At 42.9% G+C, this 27993-nt stretch overlaps 1 protein-coding gene across 6 annotated transcripts in view; it reads left to right on the top strand.

Moving 5' to 3' along the window:
* Positions 1-5485: 5485 nt before the first annotated feature.
* Positions 5486-27993, top strand: part of PGPEP1L (pyroglutamyl-peptidase I like) — a 77304-nt gene continuing 54796 nt past the window's right edge. For 2 of the 6 annotated variants that reach the window (XM_043490129.1, XM_043490130.1), the window contains exons 1-2: positions 5514-5587; positions 11962-12014. In XM_043490129.1, coding sequence (XP_043346064.1) covers positions 5554-5587; positions 11962-12014 — 87 coding nt within the window. In that variant the 5' untranslated portion in view covers positions 5514-5553. Of the gene's footprint in view, positions 5588-11961; positions 12015-27993 lie in introns of those variants that run through there. The other 4 variants (XM_043490127.1, XM_043490128.1, XM_043490131.1 and 1 more) reach the window with 4 other exon arrangements.

Raw genomic sequence — 27993 nt, 5'->3', positions numbered from 1 at the left:
TGATAGAGATTGTGCCTAGTTTTGAACACTGACTTGCAGAATATTAACGTCTTCAAAGTTTTGAGTCCTTTCATCAAAGAACCTAGCATACCTTGCTTAGTCAAGTCTTTTACTTTACTCTTACTTTTTTTTTTGGTGTCAAAGTTCTACAGTTCTTATAAATGGATCTCATATATTTCTTGATAGGTTTATTCCTATATATTTCTGATATTTGTTGGCTATTTTTAATGGCTCTTTCTTTTCTTCAACTACATTTATTAATCAGTTATTGCTCTTATATAAGAAAATTGTTAGCTTGGGTAAATGCCAGTCTCACATCCAGCCAGTTTTATGAGATCCAGTAGTTTCTAAAATCAATTATCACAGAATTCCTAGATAGACAATCAGATAGTCTGTGAATAAGTTGTTGATTTATAAACCATCCTCAAACCTACTTAGCCACATGGCACTCACTTCTGACACCAAAATTACCCTGACTCTAACAAAGAAAAATGAAAAATATTGTTTCTATATGTAAACTGGAAAACAGGGGCCTGGAGCTTGCTTTCAGGATGGTCTTCCCTTCATTCCAGGAGGTTGTTAAGCACTCTGCTTCGTCCTTCAAATGGCCTCACTCATCCACACAGGAATTTCCTCAGTGTTAAGAACACAACTGTTCTAGCCATTCCCAAGGTATTTGTGAAATTTGAAAGAAAAATCCAGTATTTAAACAACAGGGCTAGCGAGGTATTGGATTTTAATAAGGCTTTAGCCGCAGTTGTTACTTTTCAGTCAAGAGAATGTAGTCCTTAAAAAAAAAAGAAAGAAAAAATCAAGACTTAGCAAAAATCAAAGGAAAAATACAAGACCAAGGAAAAATATCCACAGACTTTCCTCCTATAAAATGTAAGAAAACTGTTTCAGGATGGTTTAGAAATCAACAACTTGTTTATAGACTATCTGATTGTCTACCTAGGAATTCTGTGATAATTGGTTTTAGAAACTACTGGATCTCATAAAGACTGGCATTTACCCAAGCTAACAATTTTCTTATATACAAGCAATAACTGATTAGTAAATGTAATTAAAGAAAAGAAAGAGATTTACAGTCTATCACAGCAGACTGTCAGAAATTTTAAAGCACTAGTTTTCAAGCTATTAATTCAAATTTCATAGGTGAAGTTACAAAAATGATTATCTTTCAAACCAGTTTCCCATGGAATGCTAAGATAATCCCAGCATTGTTATGTGGTCTCTAACATACCAGTTTCCTAATTGTTTCAAAACAGTTTTAAATGGTTGTTTCAGAATGTTATAAAAGTCTCAAATTTTTTATATTTAAATAAGTAAATGTCATAAGCATTGAGAATGAGGCTTTAGTAGAAAGGTTAAAAACATAAATACATGGCATCTGAACTCTCCCCCAAGATGAAGCACAGCTTCAGGATTCTTTCTTACCTGGGTGGTGGAGCCAAATCTTGCCCAGCACAACCTGCAGTTACACAGAGATGAGTGAGAAAAAATATCAGTGGATAACTGCTTCAGAGAGCTAATTCCACAGCAGTTAAAAATCATAAATGGTATCATTTTTGAAAACAGAACTGTCTACCACATTCATTCAGAATGCTCCTCTAATTTAACACCTGGTGAACCTAACAACAAAAAAAGAGAAAGCAATGGGTTTTTGATGGAACATTCTGAATTACTTAATCCCTGCTTTGATTTTAATTAAAACCTGCTCACTTAACTGAAAATGTGTTCATGTATACCACAAGGTCACTTTACCACCAGCTGTGCCATGTTCTGTATAGGAGAAAAATTGTATTCTAGGGCAGCGTTTGGCAAACTACAACATACAGCCCCTATCCAGCCCACTGCCTATTTTTGTGCAGCTTGTGGGCTAGAATAATTTTTACATTTGTAAATAGTTGAAAAAAAGTAAAAGGAGAATAACAGTTTGTGACACATGGACATTAAAATTTCAGCGTCCATACATAATTATTGGTACACTGCCACGCCCACCATTTGCATTTTATCTATGGCTGCTGGAAATACCATGTGGTCCAAAAGCTTAAGATATTTACCATCTAGCTGTACAGAAACTGTGTGTCCACCCCTGCTGGATTATTAAGATGAAAAAGCAAAGTGATAGGGGAGGTTGACACCCAAAGGCTACCTTAAAAGAGTGACATTTTTCAAACTGCTTTGACAAGAGGCAGTTTGGCTATCAGTTCTATGTCTTATGGTAGAGTAAGTAGCTGATTTAGAAGCAGTGATGTTTGACAGAGGAGAGTTATTGTTATTTATTATTAAATTATCATCATTATTATTATCTTAACCACCAGTGCTTCTCGCCGATTTATTTTCTCCACCTCCTAAGAGGAATTTGACCAGTTTGATTACATCTCATTTATGTCAAGTGTACAAAATGTGTTGCAAGAGTTGTCTGTGTCAGAGACAATAAACAAACCTTTTAAATCCTTCTTGCTTAAGCAGGAAGTCCCAACTTGCCAATGAGAAAATTAAAACAAACCTCACAGCGTTGTATGTTTGGCTCAAAATGAGAAATATTTTAGGTCCTGGGATAGTGTCATCTTGGCAACCCCATGCGTCCTCCCTGGTGAGATCACCTGCACACCGCTGCTTGCTTTCCGATTCACTGAGAGAGGGTCACACCTTGTCCTCTTAATCCCAGAGTCAAATATGATTACAAGGATTTTCCTCTCTGGACTCTAACTTGTAAGGAAGATCACTGTGTTTTTTGTTAAACAAAAACAGCTCTCTTTAGTTGCCTTATTCATTCTCAGGCTTACTATATTTCATCGGTCTAAAGACTGTGTTTGACATTGGTGACTGTTGGGGACCATTTGTTTTACAGTAAAAAAGTGCAGATTTCAGACTTTAAATCCATACTTCTCTGAATTGTTCTCATTTTTGAGAGTGAGAATGTGTGTGTGTCTTTCTCCCGAAGGGGGATGAATACAATCAGACGTGTCACCGTGGCTAACTCAAAAATGTATGTCTCTCATTTTCTTTTTTATTGATTCTAAAATTACAGAAAATTTTAGGATATAAGAAAATAAGTGAATCATGGGAAAGTGAAAATTCTAGGACACATTTCAGTTGCAGTTAAAATAGGAATGGCTCATGTCAAATCCTGGAAAATAAAACTTGCAGTCTCATTATCAGAAAAGTAGCGTTGTTAAAAATGGGCAGTCTTAACGGCTGAGGAGTCTGTTTTGAGGCATGATAAGTTGACATTAGTAAACACAAGTTAGATGCCCAGACCTCATTAGTTGTGTTGATATCAGAGTTTGACCTTAGCAGTAATGAACTTGACAAATGTGGGCATTTCCAGTGATTTAACCTCTTCATTTATAAGTGATAGACAAACCCTTCTGATAGAAGGACTAGTTGAGTGACATGAACCAGGGGATCCATTTATCAGAGATGAGGGTGGGAGGCGGGGAGGAAGAGAAAACATCAACAGTGAGAATATGAGAAGCTGGTTATTACTTTAAACTTGGATTTTTGTATTGTCTATGTTAATCTCAAAATAAGGTGACATGCAAAGCCCTCTGTATTTCCTGCAAAACAAGGTGGCCCCAGCTTCCCAGAGCAGGCAGGGAAGGGCCACTGGGGGCAAATGCCACTTCCCACCTGTTGTCTGCTGTAAATAAGCCTGCAGCCCACCCCAGGGGCCAATTAAAAGGAATGTCCCATCGGTTCAGTGACCTAGGAAGGCATCAGGTGGAATCTAGTTTGTTGGCAGTGACCCCAATTAAGTAGGGGTGGAGGCATACTTTTTTTTTTTTAATCAGGGGGCCAATTAAGATGAAACCTCAAAGTCACACCCTCTGTTAGGGAGTATTCTGAATTTGGGGAAGCAGTGTGATGCTGGGGGACATGGGGTTTTACTGGCTTCCCCTGGACGGAGCCTATGATGGCCACACTCAGATGTGGAAAAAGAATTATGGTTTGTTTGTTCTTTTTTCTTTTTGGCTGTACCACCAGATGTGTAAAATCTTATTCCCCAACCAGGATTGAACCTGTGCCCCCTACTTTGGAAGGGCAGAGTCTTAACCACTGGGCCTCCAGGGAAGTCCTAGAATTATGGGTTTTGCACCTCTTGTTAGAAAGCTTTTGTAAAAATAAATAAATAAATAAACATTTGTAATTTAAAAAAAATTTTTTTAAGTAGTTTATTCTGAAAGGTCAAGATGTTTCATGTTTCACGACATGGCTTCTCCAATAGAGGAACTAGCCCCAGGTGTTAGCTCTTTCGGTTACTCGGACCCAATTAAGGAGGAGCAGGGAAGAGCCCTAGAGCCAGGAGGCAAGCCAAATCAGCTACTTACTCTACCATAAGACATAGAACTGATAGCCAAACTGCCTCTTGTCAAAGCAGTTTGAAAAATGTCACTCTTTTAAGGTAGCCTTTGGGTGTCAACCTCCCCTATCACTTTGCTTTTTCATTTTAATAATCCAGCAGGGGTGGACACACAGTTTCTGTACAGCTAGATGGTAAATATCTTAAGCTTTTGGACCACGTGGTATTTCCAGCAGCCATAGATAAAATGCAAATGGTGGGCGTGGCAGTGTACCAATAATTATGTATGGACGCTGAAATTTTAATGTCCATGTGTCACAAACTGTTATTCTCCTTTTACTTTTTTTCAACTAGTTACAAATGTAAAAATTATTCTAGCCCACAAGCTGCACAAAAATAGGCAGTGGGCTGGATAGGGACTGTATGTTGTAGATTGCCAAACGCGGGGCATGTAGCTAGTCCGGTGCCCTGTTAGGGCACTGATCGCAGTCAGAATGGGGGTTGGTGAGACCTCAGCCAAGCGCAGACTTTCCGGCTGTGTGAGCCTCTGCCCCTAGGCCTGCGGGAGGGCTGGCGACAGTGTCCGGCGCTCTCTACCCAGAAAAGGGTGCTGTGACCGTCCCCTTTTCGCAGAAAGGAGCAAAGGGTGGGGAGAGATTAACTGGCCTGAGGACCCACAGCTTATAGACGACAGGTGCTTTCAACCATCACTTTTAACCATAAGCTTCATCTGTGGTTTTGGCTTCTGTTTCTTTTTCCTTTTTTTCCCCCTCACATATTCTGCAGACTCAGTTTCAAGAGTTCCCACATTTTATCAAGCCAGGGTGTAAACAAACACCTTGTAAGTGTCCCCAGCATCATGACTTGCTGGGGCTGTAACGGGTGGCAGCAGCTTTTAGCTCCCGCCCAATCCCAGTCCCAGACAATCTGGCACAGCTGGTCGCCAGACTCACGTCTGAACCTAGCAACCAACAAGGTGCCCAGAGCCAGGTGGCCGGAAAGACCGTGGTGGCGCTCTGACCCTCTGCTTTTCTGCAGGCCCTGCGCCCAGAGCCAGCTATGTCTGCTTTCAAGGGGCATTGTTTACACCCTCCTCCACCCTCCTCCAGAGTCTTCAGCCTTTCAGCAGCCCCCAAATGCTGCGGGGTGCTCGGTCCGCATCCATCCCAGCCAGAGGCCAACACCAGCGTGGGCCCGGCCTCTGACCCGCGCAGGCGCACAAGCGCGCTCCCCGCTCCGGTTCCATGGATTCCCGGTCCAGCTGCGTGGTGGTGACCGGTAAGGCGACTTTTGTGCTTTCCACTTGCTGCTGCCTTTAGCCTGACCGTGGAATGCGCACTTGCCTGATCCTGGTCATAAATAGTTCCCTCGTGGCGTGGCGGGGGAGGGGCGGGGCGGGGAGAGTGGCAACTGGCGGTGCCAATTATTCCGAATGGAGCTAACTTCCTGCTATGCCCCGTTAAAAAAAAAAAACAACCAGGGGATGGAGAGGCTTTTCTGCTTCTGTCGTGTCATTCACTTCAAATAACCCTTGAGCACACAGTGGTGCCCACGTGTGGCTTAGACCTTGGTCCTTCAGCCCACGGGGGTGGGGAAGCGGAGGCTGGGGCCCCTGTGGCATCTACTAGGGTGCAAGCTATTAATAGGCAGCAAGGAAGGGGAGCAGGGAACCCAGAAAGAAAGAAGGGGGCGGTGACCACCCCAAAGGGGGCACATAGCTCCCCCGCAAACTGGAGGCTTTGCAGCCACTCAGGGAACTCTCAGCACCCTCTGAGAGCCACCAGTTAGACTTTGAACCCCAGAAGGAATGGTAGCCACCCACTCCGACCTTTTACCAGCGCATTCCAAATCAACCCCAGACACCCCCAGTCATTGTCACAGCTGGTCCCTGGAGGGCTTGATTTCTTCACACAGCCCTTTATTTTTAGTCAGTCACATTTGGCATATTTGAAGTTTTCTGAATTGTATGGATGAAGGAAACAAGAGACAAGGGTTTCTGTGTGTGGGAAATTGAACGTTACCTATTTTAATATTTTCAGACTATAATCAAACTCCTGTTAACCTTCTGAGAAAATGAAAGTTCTTTCCAAAGCCTTTTTATCTCCCTTGTTCTCATTTGTGTTATTTTGGGTATTAGAGATTGGTTCAAATTACCCTTGAATTCCTAAGGACACTATAACCTGGTAAATGTGATACTTGTCACAAATGAAATCTGAATGCTGAAGCACCAGGGCAGGTCTTAGACTCACATTAACGACCCCTGCCTCTGTCCTGTCAGCTTGAGATTTGCTGGCAAACTCTAGATTGTTTGATGGTACTTGATAATCAGGGGTGATTTGGGAATGCCCACTGGCTTCCAGAGCGTGGCCTTCCTTTATTAAAAATGCTGTGAGCTGCCAGGGGCGGTCTTTTCGTTTAATTGGATCTGCTTCACATGTAAATCTCGCCAAGACATTGGCACACAGACAGATGGTGAGGGAACAAGAGCTCTGACAAACTGCCCCAAGACCAAGGCTTCAGACTGGCCCCACACAGTGATGATGGGAGACAGAAAGCCTGCCTCCCTCCAAAGGGCCTCTCTTGATTCCAGGAGATTTCTCCAGCCACTTTTCACAAGTTCCGCCCGAGGGCCTGCCACGTGTAAAGTGTAAGGTTTGACCATGCAAAGCAAAAGTTTCAGACCTTCATTTGCTGAGTTGTTTTGCCTAATTGAAAACAGATAAGAGATGATCTGGATACACTGATCTGAATATGATTCTAAAGCAGCATGTGATTTGGCGGGGACTAAAAATGTCACTTCATTTTTAGTATTCCTGCAGTCATCCCAGAAGGTACTTTGTTTCCCAGTGGTTTTTCCTTAATCTCAATATTTTCCTTTTTTTTTTTTTTTTTTTTGCTTGGCAACTTCAGTCTTATTTATTCTATAGGACTCAGTCAAAGTCAGAAAATACCACTAGATTTCCTGGGACATCCTGTCTCAAACTTTTCTCTTCCCTGAGAAAGTTTTACCCTTTGTGAGTCAAACTTGTGAGTGCTATATACCCAGAGGTTCCCGAACTTCAGAGGCACAGTCTTCTCCAGAACTGGCTTCTGCTCCAAAGGTTGGAGGTCCAGGGGTGGGGATAGGGGCAGGGTTCCAAGGGTTGGTAGTTAATCATAGCTCCTCCCTATCTCGGAATCATGATTTGAGAAATGCCTCCCAGGAATCAGATTCAGTTCAGTTCAGTTCAGTCGCTCAGTCGTGTCCGACTCTTTGCAACCCCATGAACTGCAGCATACCAGGCCTCCATATCCATCACCAAATCCTGGAGTTTATCCAGAAAAAAGGAAAGTTATACCCATTTGAATGCAGAGTTCCAAAGAATAGCAAGGAGAGATAAGAAAGCCTTCCTCAGTGATCAATGCAAAGAAATAGAGGAAAACAATAGAATGGGAAAGACTAGAGATCTCTTCAAGAAAATTAGAGATACCAAGGGAACTTTTCATGCATAGATGGGCTCAATAAAGGAATCAGACTGCTAGAATTTAAAGCCTCACCTGGTAAAGCTGAGCTGGAGAATGCTATTTCCACCTGCAGCCCACTGCCCTCCACCCTGCAGTGAGTCCCTCCTCAGTCATAGACCCATCTGCCAGTAGCTGACCTTCCCTACAGGGTCAGGCAGGAACCACTGAGCCCTAAACACGGGCCGCACTGCAGGAGAGATGAAGGAAGAGGCCCCAGGGGCCTGGTCCCTCCTCCTGGCACAGCATCCTAGGGGGCTTGTGATGGTTAATTTCGTGTGTCAACCTGACTGGCCACGGAGTGCCCAGACCTCTGGTTAAACTCCTTTCTGGATGTGTCTGTGAGGGTATTTCTGGAGGAGCTTAGCGTTTAAAGCAGTGGGCTCAGGAAAGCAGTGCCCTCCCCAGCGTGGGTGGGCATCATCTAATTCATTAAGGGCACGAATAGAATAAAAAGCCCAGGAAGGTTGAATTCCCTCGGTCTGAAGGCATGGACCGATACATCAGTCTTCTGCCCTCAAATGGGCGCTCTTGGTTCTCGGGCCTTCAGCCTCGGGCTGAAATTTGCTCCACTGGCTCTCCTGGGTCTGCAGTTTGCAGATGGCAGACAGATCTGGGGAATTCTCAGTCTCCATAATCACGTAAGCCAATACCTTGTAATAAATCGCCCCCATACATATATATATACATACATATATATGCAGATATATATGTATATATATACATACATACCTGTACACACCTGTCAATTTCTGGAGAGAGAAATAGGGCCTGAGGTACAGGTGATATCTCAGCATGGAAAAGAAAGGGCAGGACCCCTGACCGATAGGCTCGGTGCCCAGATAGGGGGTTTGGGGCTGAGAAATGGTGGCATCAAATGATCAGAGAGAATAGGGCAGACCAAGGATCTAGTTGAAGCCCATCCCATACTTCTGGGAGAGACAGTGAAAAAGGATTTAGCATTTGCTGAGCACCTACTAGATTCTGGAACTAATACATGCCGTACTCAGCATTGTTTAATCAGCCCCAGGAGGTACGTACCTGTCACCACCATGAAGGTGAGCACTTGGCACTGCTTCCCATACTTCCCAGGCAGTATTGCAAATGCTCCACTTTATTGATTTATTCAATCTGCAAACCACTGTATTAGACTAGTATGATTAGTGCCCATTTTACAGATGAGAAAGCCAAAGCACTGAAGCTGAGTAACTTGCTCATGATCACCGCGCTGCAAAGTGGTGGGGCTGAGATCAGATGCAACAGCAGAGGCCTGAACCCAAACACTGAGGTCTCCAACCACTCCTGGCTGTCGTCAGACCATGGCCTGAGCTTTGATGGGCCACTCTATGGTGTGGATGCCGTAAAAATGAGCAGCAATCATAGTGAGAGGGTGAGGGAGTCCCTCTCCCCAGGCCAGCAGAAAACCTTTCCTAAGCTAGTCCCAGAGGGGGCTTGCTGTCCTCCCCAAAGCAAAATTCTACTTAATTTCCTTTTATTAGAGATCATAATAAGTTGCAGTTAAATGACATAATCGTACACAATGTAGATCAGTGTTCCCTGTTCAAGGACCAAGCCCTTCTGTCCACAAGCCTCATCCAGCTCTCGCTCCTTCCCCGTGTAAAGGCCTCCCCAGCCTCTTCCATGGGGCTCTCCTCACCCAGGCTCACTCCCTGCAGCTCCTCTGCCTCTCCCTCACCCCCATAGAGTCCTGGCTCACCCCCACTTCCTCCTGGAGACTTCCCCAATCACCTCTACTCCAGTTGCTCTCTCCCCCTATGAAGTATTCTGATCCTAGTTGTTCAAAGCCTTGCTAGTCCAAGTGTGGTGAAGGCCAGTAGCATTAGTACCACTGGGGAGCTTGTTAGGAGCTCAGAATCTCCAGCATCACCCCAGACCTGCCCAATCAGATTCTATCTTTTAATAAGATATACATGCACTTTAGCATTTGAGAAACTCTGGACCAAATCACACTTTTTTTTTTACATTTTGAAATAATTATAGATTCACAAGAATTTGCCAAGAAATGTATAGCATGGTCCCCTAGAGCCAGACCCCCAGTGTTAACATCTTCAGTGTCAGAGCTAAGATACTGACCTTGGTATAACTCTGTGTGTATGTGTGTGTGTGTGCACATGTACACACTCTATGCAGTTTTATCCCATGCTTAGCTTCGTGTAACTACCAGCATCAAGATAAATAACAGAACCAAAATCACAAGGTTTCCTTGAATTATACCTGTAGAACCACACTCACCCTTTCCCCAGTCTCTAACTCCTGGTAACCACTAATCTGTTCTCCATCTCTATAATTAATTTTATAAATGTAAATGTAAATATCAATATTATATAGATAGAAGCATACAATGTGTATCATTTTGAGATTGGCTTTTTTTTCATTCAGCATAATTCCCTTGAGGTTCATCCAAGTTGTGTATACCAATAATTCCTTCATTTTTAAAGCAATTTTAGTAGCTTTATTGAGATGTAATTCACATGCTATAAAATTTACTCATTTAAAGCGTACAGTTCAATGGCTTTTAGTTTAGTCACAGTTATGCACTTATCACCACAATCAATTTTGGAACATTTTCATTACCCTGAAAAGAAACTCGCCTCCCTCATCCTCATCCCTACTCCCCCCCTAAACACACACACACACACACACTCAAGCTCAGTCTTTATAGGTGGCCAATCTGGACTTATCACGTAAATGGAGTGATGCACTTTTGTAACTGTTCTCGTTCACTGAGCTTAATGTTTTCAAGCTTCATCCATGCTGTCATATGTTCATAACACTTCATTCATTTTTATCGCCAAATAGTATGCCATTGTATGGCTAATACCAATTTTGTTTATTCATCAGCCGATGGACACCTGGGTTGTCCCCACTTTTGTATTTTCACTGCTCAGCAGTATTCTATGATCTGGATGAACCAGCTTATTTAGCCATCCACTCATTGAAAGACATTGGGGTGATTTTTCTAGCTATGGGCTATTACAAATAAAGCTGCAGGGAACATCTGTGTACAAGTTTCTGTGTAAGTTTTTATTTCTCTGGGGTAAATATGGAGCAGAGAAAGTCCTTGGAAGTCCACTTTCAGTTTTAAAAGAACCTGTCAAACTATTTCCCAGTGGCCATACCATTTTACCTTGCCACCAACAGTGTCCATGTGACCCAGTTCCTTTTCATCCTCATCAGCTTTTGGTATTACCAGTATTTCTGTCTTAGCCTCTCTGATAGCAATGTAGTGACATCTCACTGTGACTTTAATTTGTATTTCTCTGATGACTAATGATATTGAACAGTTTTTCATGTGCTTATTTGCCACCTGTATGTCCTCTTCAGGGAAATGTTTCTTTATGTCTTTCCCCCTTTTCTAGTTGGACTGTCTTTGAAAGTTGAGTTTTGAGAGTTCCTTATACATTCTGCATACAATGCCTTTGTCAGATATGTGATTCGCAGCTGTCTGCAGCATGTCTTTTCATCCTCTCAGCAGGATCTTTTGCAGAGCAAAAGATTTTCATTTGGATGAGGTCCACTTTCTCATTTTTTACTTTCGTGGATCATGCACTTGGTATCAAGTCTAAGAACTCTTCGCCTAACACTCGGTCCCAAGATTTTCACCACTAAGCCCCCAAAAGTTTTATTATTTTACTTATTACATTTGAATCCATGATCCATGTGGAATTAATTTTCGTATACAGTGTAGGCTGAGGGATCCATTTTTTTTTGACGGGTGTCTGATTTTTCCAGCCCTGTCTGTTGAAAGGCTATTCCATCTCCATTGAGTTGCTCTTGCGCCTTTGGTCACAAACAATTAGGCATACTCACATGGGTGTGTTTCCGGCTCTCTACACAGCATGCGTTGTAACTGAACATATATGCCACACCTCTGGAGCCCTCCTACTTGGCGGTGGATCAGCTCCACATTCCTTTTGGGCTCCCCCACAACACCTCACATAAGAGAATTGGGAAGTGCTCCCAGATTCTAAGGTTGCAAGCCTCCACAGGAAAGGAGTATGTGGAGCCCCCCTGGCCCTTGATGGCCCCAGGAACCACAAGAGGTCCCCAAGGAGGTGTGGGGAGCAACGCAGAAGCATTCACCTCGGCCCAAGCCTGGCCTGAGCAAACCAGACTGTCTTTGGTTTCAGGTTTCGGGCCCTTCCGGCAGCACTTGGTGAATTCCAGCTGGGAAGCGGTGAAGGTACAATCCCTACGAGCCCAGACCCAGGAACTCAGGGTCCAGCTGGTTCCTTCTGTGGTTCTGGAAAACCCAGCGTATAGTCCACTTGGTGACCAGAGCCACATGGGAGGGGAGAGAACACACACTGCATGCCCTGGCACACGCTCCAGGCTTTGGTCCTTGGGGGTGACTCACCTGCACCCAGGGGCCCATCGAGCTCAGCAGTAAGAAAACAGGCTAAAAGGATGCCCTGGGAGGGGTGGGGAGTGGCCCGGGCAAGCTCTGCTGCCCTGAGAACTGAAGACGCCTTCTGGCTGCGGGGTCTCAGGAAAGTCACAGCCCCCAGCCTCAGTGTCTTCATTCATGCAATGGGGGAATACTAGTGCTGACCTCCAGGGTGGTTCTGAGAAATAAGAGAGGCAAGTGTATGAAGCAAAGAAGCATGTAAGTCTATAAAGGTAACTTTATAAAGCATAGCGCTTGGCGCATGGAAAGAGCTTAATACATGATTATTATTATAGACAACATGGCTTGATTTTTAAGAAAGTAATCAGAAGAAAGTGCATCCTTGGACAGGACATGAAGGGCGGTCTCGTCTGTAGAGCAGACCTCTCCTCCCTGAACCAATTGCTTCACTTGTACCCGTCCCCACACGGTGTCACTTAGAGGCTCAGAGCACAGCCGGCTATTTATTCACACTTGACCATCAATTTCATGCCTCTGCTGGATCAAGCCGAAGGTGGAGTCTTGAGTCTATTCTCAGAGTTTCCCAGTCAAGCTGAAAATGTAGCAAAACCACTTGAATCATGCATTGTCAGCCACTGTAGCATTGATTTTCTAGCCTGTCTGCACAGATGCAGTCAAGGAAACTCTCCACTCTTGAGTTAGAACTTGGGTTTTTTTCAACCAGCAAAGAAACTCAGAGAACCCCAGGCTCACTGCCAAGCCCCACTGCTGCACATAACATGCCAGAAAGGCTAGGTCAGAGCTTTATGAGTTTCTGGATGTTTGCAGCCAGTTCCTCGAAAAACAAGACTTTTCCTGCTAAATCCAAAATGGGCCCTGAGCCCTTCTTTTTGCAGTCATGAGAATGGAAAAGAGCCAGGCTGCCAGGGCTCTCCTCTCTGCGCCAACGGTTACAAGACAAGTCACTGAGCTTTTCTGTGCCTCAATTTTCTTATCTGTAAAATGGGAAGGTTGTAATGACTATAGGAATTAATTCATGTAAAGCCCTCAGAGCATGACAGAGTAACTGCTAATGCGCACAAATATTATTATTAATAAGAAACTACTCAAGTCAGTTTTCTCAGTTGTGGGCTAATGGAATCTGACTTTGGAGATCCACACAGGAAATGGAATGAGGGTAGAGATTTTTTGGTACATTTAAGATTCACCAATAAAGCTGAAAAAGCAGGGCAGAAGGGCAGAAACAGAAGCAGGCTAGGGGTTTCCGGGAAGGGGGAAGCAGAATGGCAGACTAGGTGCTCTGAGGGGCCCTTCACCTGCAGATGAACTAGGTAAGACAGAACTTCTGTGTATTGCTGGGCACACAGCAGTAAAGGAAAGCTCATGTACATCATGCCATGCACATAGATACATCACACATACCCAGGGCTGCAGCCTGTAGGAGTGAGTGGTCAGCACCCACAACACAAAGAAGGCAGGAAGGGCATATGCCATTATCAACATTGTCATTAGCAAAGGGGTTAGAATGAAACCTAAACTCTTTCTGTAAGCTGGACCCTTGAAGGGGCATCCTGTGGTCTCTAGCATCCAGACTCCCAACAAAGTTTATGCAATTTCTCTTGATTTTTTAAAGCCTCAGATTTTCCACAAACTGAAGTAAGTTAGGGGCTTCTCTAGAGGCTCAGTCGATAAAGAATCTTTCCTCAGTGAAGGAGACTTGGGTTTGATCCCTGGGTCAGGAAGATCCCCTGGAGAAGGAAATGGCAACCCACTCCAGTATTCTTGCCTGGGAAATCCCATGAACAGAGGAGCCTGGCAAGCTACAGTCCACAGTCCATGGGGTCAGAAGAGTCAGACACCGACTTAGCAACTAAACCACCACTACTGCCGCTGCCCAAAATAAGCTCAGCATTTACTTCCAATCAAAGATCACCAAATATGCAAAGAAACAAACTACTGTAAGAATGAGCAAAAGCAGGTTTAGAACCTGAAAAATGAGTTTCTAGGTCATTCTGCTGGATATTATCAGAAAATAGCATAATTGTATATGGAATGTTTGAAACAATAATGATAGAATCACAAAAAGCAAGCAAAAAGACTATCAAAAGATTAGGCAAATTGTAAAAGGGAGTAATAGAGCCTATAACAATTTAAAACATAATTGTTGAAATGAAGAGTTTAACAGATGACTTAAATACGGTTTCGAATTATGCTAAGTAAAAGATGCCAGTCACAAAAAAATATAATATTTGTGAAATTATTATAATGAAAATAATAATAAGTGGCTGATTGAGGGCTTCCCTGGTGGCTTGGATGTTAAAGAATCTATCTGCAGTGCAGGAGACCCGAGTTCCATCCCTGGGTTGGGAAGATCCCCTGAAGAAGGTAATGGCTACCCACTCCAATAATCTTACCTGGAAAATCCCATGGACAGAGGAATCTGGCGGCCCATGGGGTTGTAAAGAGTTGGACACGACTGAGTGACTAACAGTGTCACTTTTACTTTTTCAAGCTTAAAAATAAAGGACTGAACTAAAATATAGGACAGTGAAGGCATAGAAGTCAAGAGGAGTGACTGAGTGTTCTAAGGCCCTTGCCTAGACAGGCATCCTGATGTCAAATCAAATTCAGACTTTGTTAAGTTTTATATATACATATAATAAATATAAATACAGAAATGTGTATGTATATATGTATACATAAATACATATGTGTGTATATGTATGTGTATATATATATATAGTTGAAGTCTAGTTGATTTTAATTAAAGTACAGATTTACAGTGTGGTCTTAGTTTTAGGTATACAGCAATATATTCAGTTATATATATATATGTGTGTTTGTGTATATACTCTTTTTTCAGATTCTTTTCTATTATAAGATATTGAATATAGTTTCCTGTACTGTGTAGTAGGCTCTTGTTTATCTATTTTATATACAGTAGTTTGTATCTGTTAATCCCAAACTCCTAATTTTTCCTTCCTCCTTCCCCCTTTAGTAACTATAAAATTTTTTCTGTGTCTGTGAATTTTTTTTTGTTTTATAAATGAGTTCATTTGTATCATTTTTTAGATTCCACATGTAAGTGATATCATATGATATTTGTCTTTCTCTGTCTGACTTCACTTAGCATGATAATCTCTAGTTCCATTCATGTTGCTGCAAATCAGTTCAGTTCAGTCACTCAGTCATGTCCAACTCTTTGTGACCCCATGACTGCAGCACGCCAGGCCTCCCTGTCCATCACCAACTCCCAGAGTTTACTCAAACTCATGTCCTTCAAGTCGGTGATGCCATCCAACCATCTCATCCTCTGTCATCCCCTTCTTCCACCTTCAATCTTTCCCAGCATCAGGGTCTTTTCCAATGAGTCAGTTCTTTGCATCAGGTGACCAAAGCATGGGAGTTTCAGCTTCAGCATCAGTCCTTCCAGTGAACACTCAGGACTGATTTCCTTTAGGATGGACTGGTTTGATCTCCTTGCAGTCCAAGGGACTCTCAAGAGTCTTCTCCAACACCACAGTTCAAAAGCATCAATTCTTTGGCACTCAGCTTTCTTTATGGTCCAACTCTCACATCCATACGTGACTACTGGAAAAACCATGGCCTTGATTAGATGGACCTTTGTTGGCAAAGTAATGTCTATGCAAATGGCATTACTTAGTTCTCTTTTATGGCTGAGTAACAGTCCATTGTGTATGTACCGCATCTTCCTTCTATTCATCTATTGGTGGACACTTAGGCTGTTTCCGTGTCTTGCTTATTACAAACAGTGCTGACATGATGAATGTTGGAGTACATGCATCTTTTTGAGTTAAAGTTTCTGTCCCTTCCAGATATAAGCCGAGGAGTGGGGTTGCTGGATCATGAGTTAACTCTGTTTTTAGTTTTTAGAGGAACCTCCATATTGTTCTCCATAGTGGCTGCACCAGTTTACATTCCCACCAATAGTGTAAGAGGCTTTCCATTTCTCCATACCCTCTCTAGCATTTATTATTTGTAGACTTTTTTATGATGAGCATTCTGACTGGTGTGAGGTGGTACCTCATTGTAGTTTGACTTGCATTTCTCCAATAATTAAAGATGTGGAGCATCTTTTCATGTACCTGTTGGCCCCATCTGTATATCTTCTTTGAAGAAATGTCTATTTAGGTCTGCCCATTTTTTGATTGGGTTTTTTTTTTTAATTGGGCTGTTTGCATAATTTGGAAATTAATCTCTTGTTGGTTGCATTATTTACAAACATTTTCTCCCATTCTGTAGGCTGTCTTTTCATTTTGGTTATGATTTCCTTTGCTGTGCAAAAGCTTTTAAGTTTAGTTAGTCATTTGTTTATTTATTTCATTAACATTACGAGATGAATTCAAAAAGAAAATTGGTGCAATTTATGTCAAAGTTTTCTGCTTATGTTTTCCACTAGGAGTTTTATAGTATCTGATCTTACATTTAGGTCTTTAATCCATTTTCATTTTATTTTTGTATATGGTATTAGAGACTGTTCTAATTTCCCTGTTTCATGTGTAGCTGTCAAGTATTCCCAGTATCACTTATTGAAGAGATTGTCTTTTCTCCATTGTATATCCTTGCCTCCTTTGTCATAGATCGATTGACCACAAGTGCAGAGATTATTTCTGGGATTTCTATCTTGTTCCCTTGATCAGTGTGTCTGTTTTTGTGCCAGTACAGTACTGTTTTGATTACTGTAGCTTTATAGTATAGTCTGAAGTCAGAATGTGTGACTACTCCAGCTCCATTCTTCTTTCTCAAGATTGTTTTGACTATTCAGGGTCTTTTGTGTTTTCATACAAATTAAAAAAAATTTTTTTTTTGTTCTGGTTCTGCAAAAAATGCCCTTGGTAATTTGATAGGGATTGCATTGAATCTAGATTGCTTTGAGCAGAATGGTCATTTTAACAATATTGGTTCTTCCAACTCAAGAACAAGGTATATCTTTCCATCTGCTTGGGTCATCTTCAGTTTCTTTAATCACTATCTTATGGTTTTCTGAGTATAGGTCTTTTGCCACCTTAGGTAGTTTTATTCCTAGGTATTTTATTCTTTTTGATGTGGTGGTAGATGGAATTGTTTTTAGCTTTTCACCATTGAGTATGATGTTAACTGTGAGTTTGTCATACATGACCTTTATTATGTTGAGGTATGCTCCCTCTCTGCCCATGCTCTAGAGAGTTTTTATCATAAGTGGATGTTGAATTTTATCAAAAGTGTATTCTGCATCTACTGAAATGATCATATGGTTTTTATTCTTTAACTTGTTAATGTGGAATATCACATTGATTTATTTGCAGACATTGAAAAATTCTACCATATTTGGAATAAATCCATATATATATATGTATAATTTGATAGGGATTGCATTGAATTGCATTGCATTGTATATGTATATACATATATATATGGCAAAATTTCAAGAATAACTATGAAGAGTAGAAAAAATTTGTGACTTCCAAGAGAGCACAGAAACAAAACAGAATACAAAAAACAAATGAACAGAACTTTAATCAAAGGGGCCAAAAATCACCCATAGAAAATCTGCTGAATACGAATTATTATAGCTTGTCCCAACGACACTGGCTGCTGCGTACTCTCACTGGCATTGTTGCTGCCCTGGGAAGCTGGAAGTTTCTTCTGTCAGAGAGATTTGCTGATTTGAAATCAAAGATGAGTGCATCTGACTGGGTGATTGTGCTCTGGCCTCAATGAGATTGATCTTTTCAGCATTTGTGAGGGGAGCTGGGCGCTGCCTTCCACCAAGGCCCTAATTTTATGGGTCACCCCAATCAGAGGAAGGCCAAAGAAATAATAATGTTGATGTATATATAAAATATTATGTCAGCTCTTCTCAGTTCAACATATGTGTGTGTGTGTGTGTGTGTGTGTGTGTGTGTGTGTGTATGCAGTTCCTGATTTGGAAGACAGTTGCACTCATCTCACACACTAGCAAAATAATGCTCAAAATTCTCCAAGCCAAGCTTAAACAGTACATGAATCGTGAACTTCCAGATATTCAAGCTGGATTTAGAAAAGGCAGAGAAACCTTAGATCAACTTGCCAACATCCATTGGATCATTGAAAAAACAAGGCAGTTCCAGAAATACATCTACTTCTGCTTTATTGATGCCAAAGCCTTTGACTGTGTGGATCACAACAAACTGGAAAATTCTTAAAAGAGATGGGAATACCAGACCACCTGACCTGCATCCTGACAAATCTGTAAGCAGGGCAAGAAGCTAGTTAGAACCAGACATGGAACAATAAACTGGTTCCAAATTGGGAAAGGAGTACGTCAAGGCTGTATATTGTCACCCTGCTTATTTAACTTATATGCAGAATACATCATGAGAAATGCTGGGCTAGATGAAGCACAAGCTGGAATCAAGATGATTGCCAGGAAAAATATCAATAACTTCAGATACACAGATGACACCACCCTTATGGTAGAAAGTGAAGCAGAACTAAAGAGCCTCTTAATTAAAGTGAAAGAGGAGAGTGAAAAAGTTGGCTTAAAACTCAGCTTTCAGAAAACTAAGATCATGGCATCTTGTCCCGTCACTTCATGGCAAATAGATGAGGAAACAATGGAAATGGTGACAGACTTTATTTTGGGGGGCTGCAAAACCACTGCAGACAGTGACTGCAGTCATGAAATTAAAAGACACTTGCTCCCTGGAAGAAAAGCTATGACCAACCTAGACAGCATATTAAAAAGCAAAGACATTACTTTGCCAACAAAGGTCCATGTAGTCAAGCTGTGGTTTTTCCAGTAGTCATGTTTGGATGTGAGAGTTGGACCATAAAGAAAGCTGAGTGCCAAAGAATTGACACTTTTGAACTGTGGTGTTGGAGAAGACTCTTGAGAGTCCCTTGGACTGCAATAAGATCCAACCAGTCAATCCTAAAGGAAATCAGTCCTGAATATTCATTGGAAGGACTGATGCTGAAGCTGAAACTCTAATACTTTGGCCACCTGATGTGAAGAACTGACTCATTTGCAAAGACCCTGATGCTGGGAAAGATTAAAGGCAGGAGGAGAAGGGGACAACAGAGGATGAGATGATTGCATGGCATCACCGACTTGATGGACATGAGTTTGAGTAAACTCCGGGAGTTGGTGATGGACAGGGAGGCCTGGCATGCTGCAGTCCATGGTGTTGCAGAGTCAGACACGACTGAGCATATGAACTGACTGACTGACTGGCTACTAATACGTGAGTCTCTTCCTGTTCCTATTCCACCCCAGCTAGGTGTGTGTGTGTGCACGCTGTTGCTTCAGTCATGTCCAACTCTGTGCAACACTGGACTGTAGCCCGCCAGGCTCCTCTGTCCATGGGATTCTCCAGGCAAGAGTGCTGGACTGGGTTGCCCTGCCTTCCTCCAGGGGATCTTCCTGACACAGGGATCCAACCCACATCTCTCATGTCTCCTGCATTGGCAACTGGGTTCTTTACCACTAGCGCCACCTGGGAAGCCCCCAGGCAAGTATACTGCAATACAATTCTGACATTAACCCCCTGGAGTACACACAGACTTCCACAGATAAAGGGCAAAATCCTCCACAAGACTACCCTCCCTTCAGACACCAGCTGCATTTCAAGGGCCCCCAAGTCATTTGTTCTTCTGATTATAAATTTGGGAATTCTCATGACCTCTACAGTTTTGATAATTTGCTAGAATAACTCACACAACTCAAGAAAACACTAAACTTACTTTTTTTTTTTAATAAAGGATACATAAAGGGTAAAGTCTGGATGGCTACCAAATGCACACGTTTCATGCCCTCTTATTGTGGAGTCAGGGCGAGCACCCTTCTGGCACATCAATACGTTTATCAACCAGGAAACTCCACTGAACTTCTGTATGCGGAGTCTTTATTGGAGTTTCATTGTGTAGGCAAGGTTGGCTAAATCACTGGCCATGTGATTGAACTACGTCTCCCCTCCCTGAAGGTCAAGCAACTGGAAGTCCCCACCAACTAATCAAGTGGTTGGTTTTTCTGGTGACCAGATCCCATCCCGCAGACACCAAGAGGCTACCACAAGTCACCGTATCAGCATAACAAAGACACTCCTGATGCTCTGGAAATTATGAGAGTTTTGATGTTGTATGCCTGGACCTGCGGACAAAGATCAGATGTACTTTTTTTTATATCACAGTTCTCTAGATGGATTCCTGTGTAAGGAGAGGAGGTGGCTCATGAATAAGATAATTATAACTCAAATTAGATTCTGAGAAGGGCTTGTCTATGAGCCTCTGAAGAGGAAAAGATTAATTTCATTCCGGAGAACATACAAAAGAAAGGAACCTAAAGCAAAGGGAGAAAAAGCTGCACCCCTGGGGAGGAGGGGACACTGCGAAGGCCATCGGTGGAAGCAGCAATGAAAGACAGGGCAACTTCTGACAAGAGGGGATAAATTTTCCAACCCTCCATGCCTGGGTGCACCAAGACACTTCATGCAGAGTGGCTTGCTGAATTCTTCCTGCAGTCCAAAGAGGTTGATACTGTTATTCCCTTTTACAGGTGAGGAAATGGGTGCTCAGAGAGGTTGACGATCAAACCTGTATGCCATAAAGTGGCCAAGCCTAGAATCCAATCTTGGGTGGTTCTACTAAGTAAAGTCCAGGTTCAGGCCACTTGCCTGACTCTTCACCTGGGGGAAAACAACACTCAGTCCAGAAGAAGACCTCTTCTAGCCCAAGAAAAGCTTTTAGGAAATTCCCTGGCATTCCAGTGATTAGGACTTGGCACTTTCACTGTCCGGGCCCAGGTTCTATCCCTGGTCGGGGAACTAAGATCCCACAAGCCATGGGATCTTTTATTTTTTGGCATGGCAAAAAAAAAAAAAAAAAAAAAATGCAGCATGGCTTTTAAACTTTCCAGAACTCAAGAAATCAAGACCCACTACCCAGTGAACCAGGGGTGCACAAAGTGAGGCTCACCCAAATGCCTCACCCCGATGTCTATGTCATCTTGGCTGACTCTCTGCTGTGAGTTCATCTCGACCGTCTCTGAAGCTCTCCCATCGGTGCCTGAGACACAGACAGATGATGAGCTGCTTGATCTTCTTGCTCACAGTGAGACCACAGGGTTGATGACCAGAACAGAAACCTCCGTACCGGCTGATGAGGAAGCAAACCCAAGCCCAGCTTTGGGGCCCTCTGCCACCATTTGCCTTCTCCACTGGGCCCTGCACTCCAGCTGTGGTTTCTGCTTTGCCTTTTTTTCTGGTGTTTTTCTCCAGGGCAGAGGTACTTGCAATCTCTTTACGGGCTACTTCACCCTCAGTCCTCAGACCACTGTTTCTTCCTGCACCATCTAGGGTTGTTCAGTGTCCTCCCCGTTGTGTGTGTGTAGACTCCACTCAGTATTAAACCCTCTGAATCTGGTTGGGACCTCCCTGGGAGTATCCACTGATAGTGCCAGCATATGGCCAACAGAGCACCCGTCGTAGGGCTAGTCATTGATAAGTGGGGTATTAAGACAAAGGTCTAAGCTAGTTCAGGTATATACGCTGAACCCATTATACAGATGCAGAACTTGCTCTGATGGGCTAAATGATGTGCAAGAAAACACACAGCTCCTTGAGTCAGTATAAGCCGCACACTGTCTGTGGGGACTACGGTCCCTTGTCCCCACAGAGGGCCTGGCCTGAGGCAAGCTTACCAGTTGCTCTGAGTTGACTGGATACATGAATGATTGTCAGTCGTTTCTGTCCTTCTGCATTCTCCCACAAAAAGTTAGCCTTGTCAGTATTGTGGCTCTGTCTCATGAGTCCTTATTCAATGCCAGGCATTGTAAGTTGGGGTATGTGGAATGACAGAGAAAGGAAAAGGGTGCCGTCTTACACTCATGGCATTTTGTCTCCAAGACAGGTAGTGAATTTTTGTTGTGGTTTCGTTTAAATGGGAGATTGTTGCTAAAAGAATGAAAATACAGAAAAAATAATATAAATGCTAAAAGTTCCCGACGAACAAAGACATCTCTTACAAACTCCCAGAAGGGTGACTCAATGCTACTTACCCACAGGATGTACCAGACTTTAACATCAGACTGGCCTGTACAGGGCATGCTGCCCTTCCCAGTGGGAAATCTCATCTACTGATTTATGTGATGACTGTGCCTTATCTCCGGTTTTCTGGACACTCTCATTTTGGAGCTAGTACCACCTCATATGCTTTCAAAAGAAATTATGTCCTGAACTCTTTTAGAAGTGCCTGAGCCTGAAAAGGCAGCAAATAAAACAAGGCTTTTGTAAAACACATCCTGGGTCAGTTGGGCTAGGATATTATATAACTGCACTTAAAATAAACCCAGCCTGGGGGGCCAAGAGGTCAGAGCTCTTGCCACATTTGATCAACTTGATATGCAGAGTAATTTCTTTACACTCCAAAGATGAGGTGGCTTTGTGCCTTTATTACATGTTGCTATAAAAAGCATAATAATAAAGAACAAATGGCAGTGAATCAGAAGAGAAAAAAGGAGCACCAAGCTGAAGAACACCTTAGAATGAACGGTGAGTTGTTCAGACCACACTCAGAGACAGGCAGGAAACTGCTTACCTTTCCAAGTAGCAGTAAATTCTCTTTTGATTCAGCTTTATTTTCTTTCCTAAGAGTGTCTGCCTTCTTCCTGCCAAATCCCATGACAAAACTGTTTCCAACCTGTGGGAAACAGATCGTATATCACAGACATTTTTCCAGTCTGGCCCACAGTGAGGTTTGTTCTGTTTTCTTGGTTAACACGGGAAGGCCTGGGATGAAAGTCACCAGCATGAGGGTGCAGGGAGATCCCAGCATCTCCCTGTCACGTGCAGGGACCTCACCTGTGACAGAAACCAGCTCAGTGCCAGTCACTTCTGGAGCAACCACTTGGTGGGGTTGTGTGGACTTTGACCTTGAAGGCTGGGTAGCCCCAACTCACTTGAACCCATTTCCATAACTTCATAATCTGGTGACTATGTAGTGTGAAGCCATCTTATGGTTGGAAAGAGAAGTAGCCGTACTACTGTCCCTAGTTCATGCTGGCCCCGGGACAGCCTGAAGTAGCACTGTCCTTGCATCCTCATTTTGAACTGGCATGAGGATATGAGGAATGTGAGAGCCCATGATGAAGAGCCTGGGCCCTGGGCAGAAGGCTTGCTCCCATAGCAGTGGCAGCCCACCCAAGCAGCCTGACTGCACAGTCCCCAAGGATGAAGAGAAAACACACATTGGTGGAGGAAGCCCTTCATTCCATGTTCACGAGTGTCCACTGTGGCTTTCAAAAATCTTGCTTTTATTAAACACTCAGGGAAATGCATTTAATCTGCTTATCTGGGGTAAAATCTACCATTAGAGACAAGTGAGTCAAATGTTTACTTTCCGGGTTCAGTTCAGTTCAGTCACTCAGTTGTGTCTGCCTCTTTGCGACCCCATGGACTGCAACACGCCAGGCCTCCCTGTCCATCACCGACTCCCGGAGTTTACTTAAACTCATGTCCATTGAGCTGATGATGCCATCCAACCATCTCATCCTCTGTAGGCCCCTTCTCTTCCTGCCTTCAATCTTCCCCAGCATCAGGGTCTTTTCAAGTGAGTCAGTTCTTCTCATCAGGTGGCCAATATTGGAGTTTCAGCTTCAGCATCAGTCCTTCCAATGAATATTCAGGACTAATATCCTTTAGGATGGACTGATTGGATCTCCTTGCAGTCCAAGAGACTCTCAAGAGTCTTCTCCAAAACCGCAGTTCAAAAGCATCAATTCTTCGGTGCTCAGCTTTCTTTATAGTCCAACTCTCACATCCATACGTGACTACTGGAAAAACCATAGCTTTGACTAGATGGACCTTTATTGGCAAAGTAATGTCTCTGCTTTTCAGTATGCTGTCTAGGTTTGTCATAACTTTTCTTCCAAGAAGCAAGCGTCTTTTAATTTCATGGCTGCAGTCACCATCTGCAGTGATTTTGGAGCCCAGAAATATGAACTCTGTCACTGTTTCCATTGTTTCCCCATCTATTTGCCATGAAGTGATGGGACCAGATGCCATGATCTTAGTTTTCTGGATCTTGAGTTTTAAGCCAACTTTTTCACTCTCATCTTTCACTTTCATCAAGAGGCTCTTTAGTTCCTCCTCACTTTCTGCCATAAGGGTGGTGTCATCTGCATATCAGGTTATTGATATTTCTCCCAGCAATCCTGATTCCAGCTTGTGCTTCCTCCAGTCCAGCATTTCTCATGGTGTACTCTGATATAAGTTAAATAAGCAGGGTGACGATATACAGCCTTGATGTACTCCTTTCCTGATTTGGAACCAGTCTGCTGTTCCATGTCCAGTTCTAACTGTTGCTTCTTGACCTGATTACAGATTTCTCAAGAGGCAGGTCAGTGGTCTGGTATTCCCATCTCTTGAAGAATTTTCCACAGTTTGTTGTGATCCACACAGTCAAAGAATTTGGCATAGTCAATAAAGCAGAAGTAGATGTTTTTCTGGAACTCTCTTGCTTTTTCAATGATCCAATGGATGTTGGCAATTTGATCTGAGGCTCCTCTGCCTTTTCTAAAACCAGCTTGAACATCTGGAAGTTCATGGTTCATGAACTGTTGAAGTCTGTCTAGGAGAATTTTGAGCATTACTTTGCTGGTGTGTGAGACGAGTGCAATTGTGCAGTAGTTTGAGCATTGAGCATTCTTTGGCATTGCCTTTCTTTGGGATTGGAATAAAAACTGACTTTTTCCAGTCTTGCGGCCCTGCTTAGTTTTCCAAATTTGCTTGTATATTGAGTGCAGCACTCTCATAGCATCTGCTTTTAGGATTTGAAATAGCTCAACTGGAATTCCATCACCTCCACTAGCTTTGTTCGTAGTGATGCTTCCTAATGCCCACTTGACTTTGCATTCCAGGATGTCTGGCTCTAGGTGAGTGATCACAGCATCATGATTATCTGGGTTGTGAAGATCTTTTTTTGTATAGTTCTTCTGTGTATTCTTGCCACCTCTTCTTAATATCTTCTGCTTCTGTAGGTCCATACCAATTCTGTCCTTTATTGTGCCCATCTTTGCATGAAATGTTCTCTTGGTATCTCTAATTTTCTTGAAGAGATCTCTAGTCTTTCCCATTCTATTGTTTTCCTCTATTTCTTTTCGCTGATCACTGAGGAAGGCTTTCTTATCTCTACTTGCTATTCTTTGGAACTCTGCATTCAAATAGGTATATCTTTCCTTTTCTTCTTTGCCTTTCACTTCTCTTCTTTTCATACCTATTTATAAGGCCTCCTCAGACAACCATTTTGCCTTTTTGCATTTCTTTTTCTTGGGGATGGTCTTGATCACTGCCTCCTGTACAATGTCACAAACCTCCATCCATAGTTCTTCAGGCACTGTCTATCAGATCTAGTCCCTTGAATCTATTTGTGACTTCCAGTGTATAATCATGAGGGATTTGATTTAGGTCATACCTGCATGGTCTAGTGGTTTTCCCTACTTTCTTCAATTTAAGTCTGAATTTGACAATAGGGAGTTCATGGTCTGAGCCACAGTCAGCTCCCGGTCTTGTTTTTGCTGACTGTATAGAGCTTCTCCATCTTTGCCTGCAAAGAATAAAATCAGTCTCATTTCAGTATTGACCATCTGCCGATATCCATGTGTAGCGTCTTCTGTTGTGTTGTTGAAAGAGGGTGTTTGCTATGACCAGTACATTCTCTTGGCAAAACTCTATTAGTCTTTGCCCTGCTTCATTCTGTACTCCAAGGCCAAATTTGGCTGTTACTCCAGGTATTTCTTGAATTCCTGCTTTTGCATTCCAGTCCCCTATAATGAAAAGGACATCTTTTTTGGGTATTAGTTCTAGAAGGTCTTATAGATCTTCATAGAACTGATCAACTTCAGCTTCTTCAGCATAGCTGGTTGGGGCATAGTCTTGGATTACTGTAATATTGAATGGTTTGCCTTGGAAACAAACAGAGGTCATTCTGTCATTTTTGAGATCGCATCGAAGTACTGCAGTTCAGACTCTTTTGTTGACTATGATGGCTGCTCCATTTCTTATAAGGAATTCTTGCCCACAGTAGTAGATATAATGGTCATCTGAGTTAAATACACCCTTTCCAGTCCAGCTTAATTTGCTGATTCCTAAAATGTCAATATTCACTCTTGTCATCTCCTGTTTGACCACTTCCTATTTGCCTTGATTCATGGACCTAACATTACAGGTTCCTGTACAATATTGATCTTTACAACATCGGACTTTACTTTCATCACCAGTCACCTTCACAACTGGGCGTTGTTTTTGCTTTGGCTCCATCCCTTCATTCTCTCTGGAGTTATTTCTCCACTGATCTCCAGTAGCATATTGGGTACCTACCGACCTGGGGAGTTCATCTTTCAGTGTCCTATCTTTTTGCCTTTTCATACTGTTCATGGGGTTCTCAAGGCAAGAACACTGAAGTGGTTTGCCATTCCCTTCTCCAGTGGACCACATTCTGTCAGACCTCTCCACCATGATCTGACCGTCTTGGGTGGCTCTACACAGTATGGCCGATAGTTTCACTGAGTTAGACAAGGCTGTGATTCTGTGATCAGATTGGCTAGTTTTCTTTGACTGTGGTTTTCCTTTTGTCTGCCCTCTGATGGAGAAGGATAGAGGCTTATGGAAGCTTCCTTTGGGAGAGACTGACTGAGAGGGAAACTGGGTCTCGTTCTGATGGGCGGGACCATGCTTTTATAGTATTGCACCTTAAGTCCATCCCCACATCGATAGGATGACCAACCAGAAAAAGAGGAGTAATACCTTTTAAAATGACACCAGCACCTTTCTAGGGTCTTACTGGGGGTCCCCCTACCCCTACCACTGCCCCCCAGCAAATGCAGAGTCCTCAACTCCTTCCCAGTGCCAAAGTAGAGCAGACTGACTCATTCCCCACTCGTTTGATTGGTCATTGCTGTGGCTTCTCATCAAAAACACAGGCTCAGGTTACAAGGGCTTCAGCAGTTGCTGTTTTGGGGCTCTAGAGTGCAGGCTCAGTAGTTGGTACGGGGGCTTAGTTGCTATGCGGCATGTGAATTCTTACCAGACCCGGGATCCTGTTCCCCTGTGTTGGCAGGTGGATTCTCATTGGGCCACCAGGGAGCCTCTTCCTTTTTTTTTTTTTAATTTATTTTTTTTTTAATTTAATTTTATTTTTTTTTATTAGTTGGGAGGCTAATTACTTCACAACATTTCAGTGGGTTTTGTCATACATTGATATGAATCAGCCATAGAGTTACACGTATTCCCCATCCCGATCCCCCCTCCCACCTCCCTCTCCACCCTGATTCCTCTGGGTCTTCCCAGTGCACCAGGCCCGAGCACTTGTCTCATGCATCCCACCTGGGCACTTCCTTTTTTAAACAATATTTTGACATTCTGAAATCAGAATCTTCCAGTCAGTTCCATCTTACGTTTTGTTACAGTTGAGCAGAGCGTTTGTTTTGTTGGTGGTTCATACAGTAATGCCTTGCCTTCAGTCTCTGGGCTCAGGTTTGATGAACTACATCATGTCCTTTCTGGATCGCATACTCTTATCAGTATAGGAAACACTCCAGTCTGTTTTTCTTGTTTTGTGGAATCCAAACCAGACTGTTGAGGGCATTCAGCATTTGTTGTATTTATGTTGCCATAAATATGATGAAAATATATCCTGCAACACACACAGTCTGACCCCAGAGGAAAGAACACAAACAAGTGTGACCCTGGAGTTCAGGCAGCAGAATGTCAGCTTGAACTGGGATTGAAAGGCAACCCTTAGTTCCTATGGGGAGGAACAGAGCTTTTGGAGAAACAAA

This window comes from Cervus canadensis, chromosome 17 (genome assembly GCF_019320065.1).
Source record: "Cervus canadensis isolate Bull #8, Minnesota chromosome 17, ASM1932006v1, whole genome shotgun sequence".
In the NCBI taxonomy this organism is placed as follows: domain Eukaryota; kingdom Metazoa; phylum Chordata; class Mammalia; order Artiodactyla; family Cervidae; genus Cervus; species Cervus canadensis.
The sequence above is the reverse complement of the archived record's forward strand: the minus strand, read 5'-3'. Positions and strand labels throughout refer to the sequence as shown.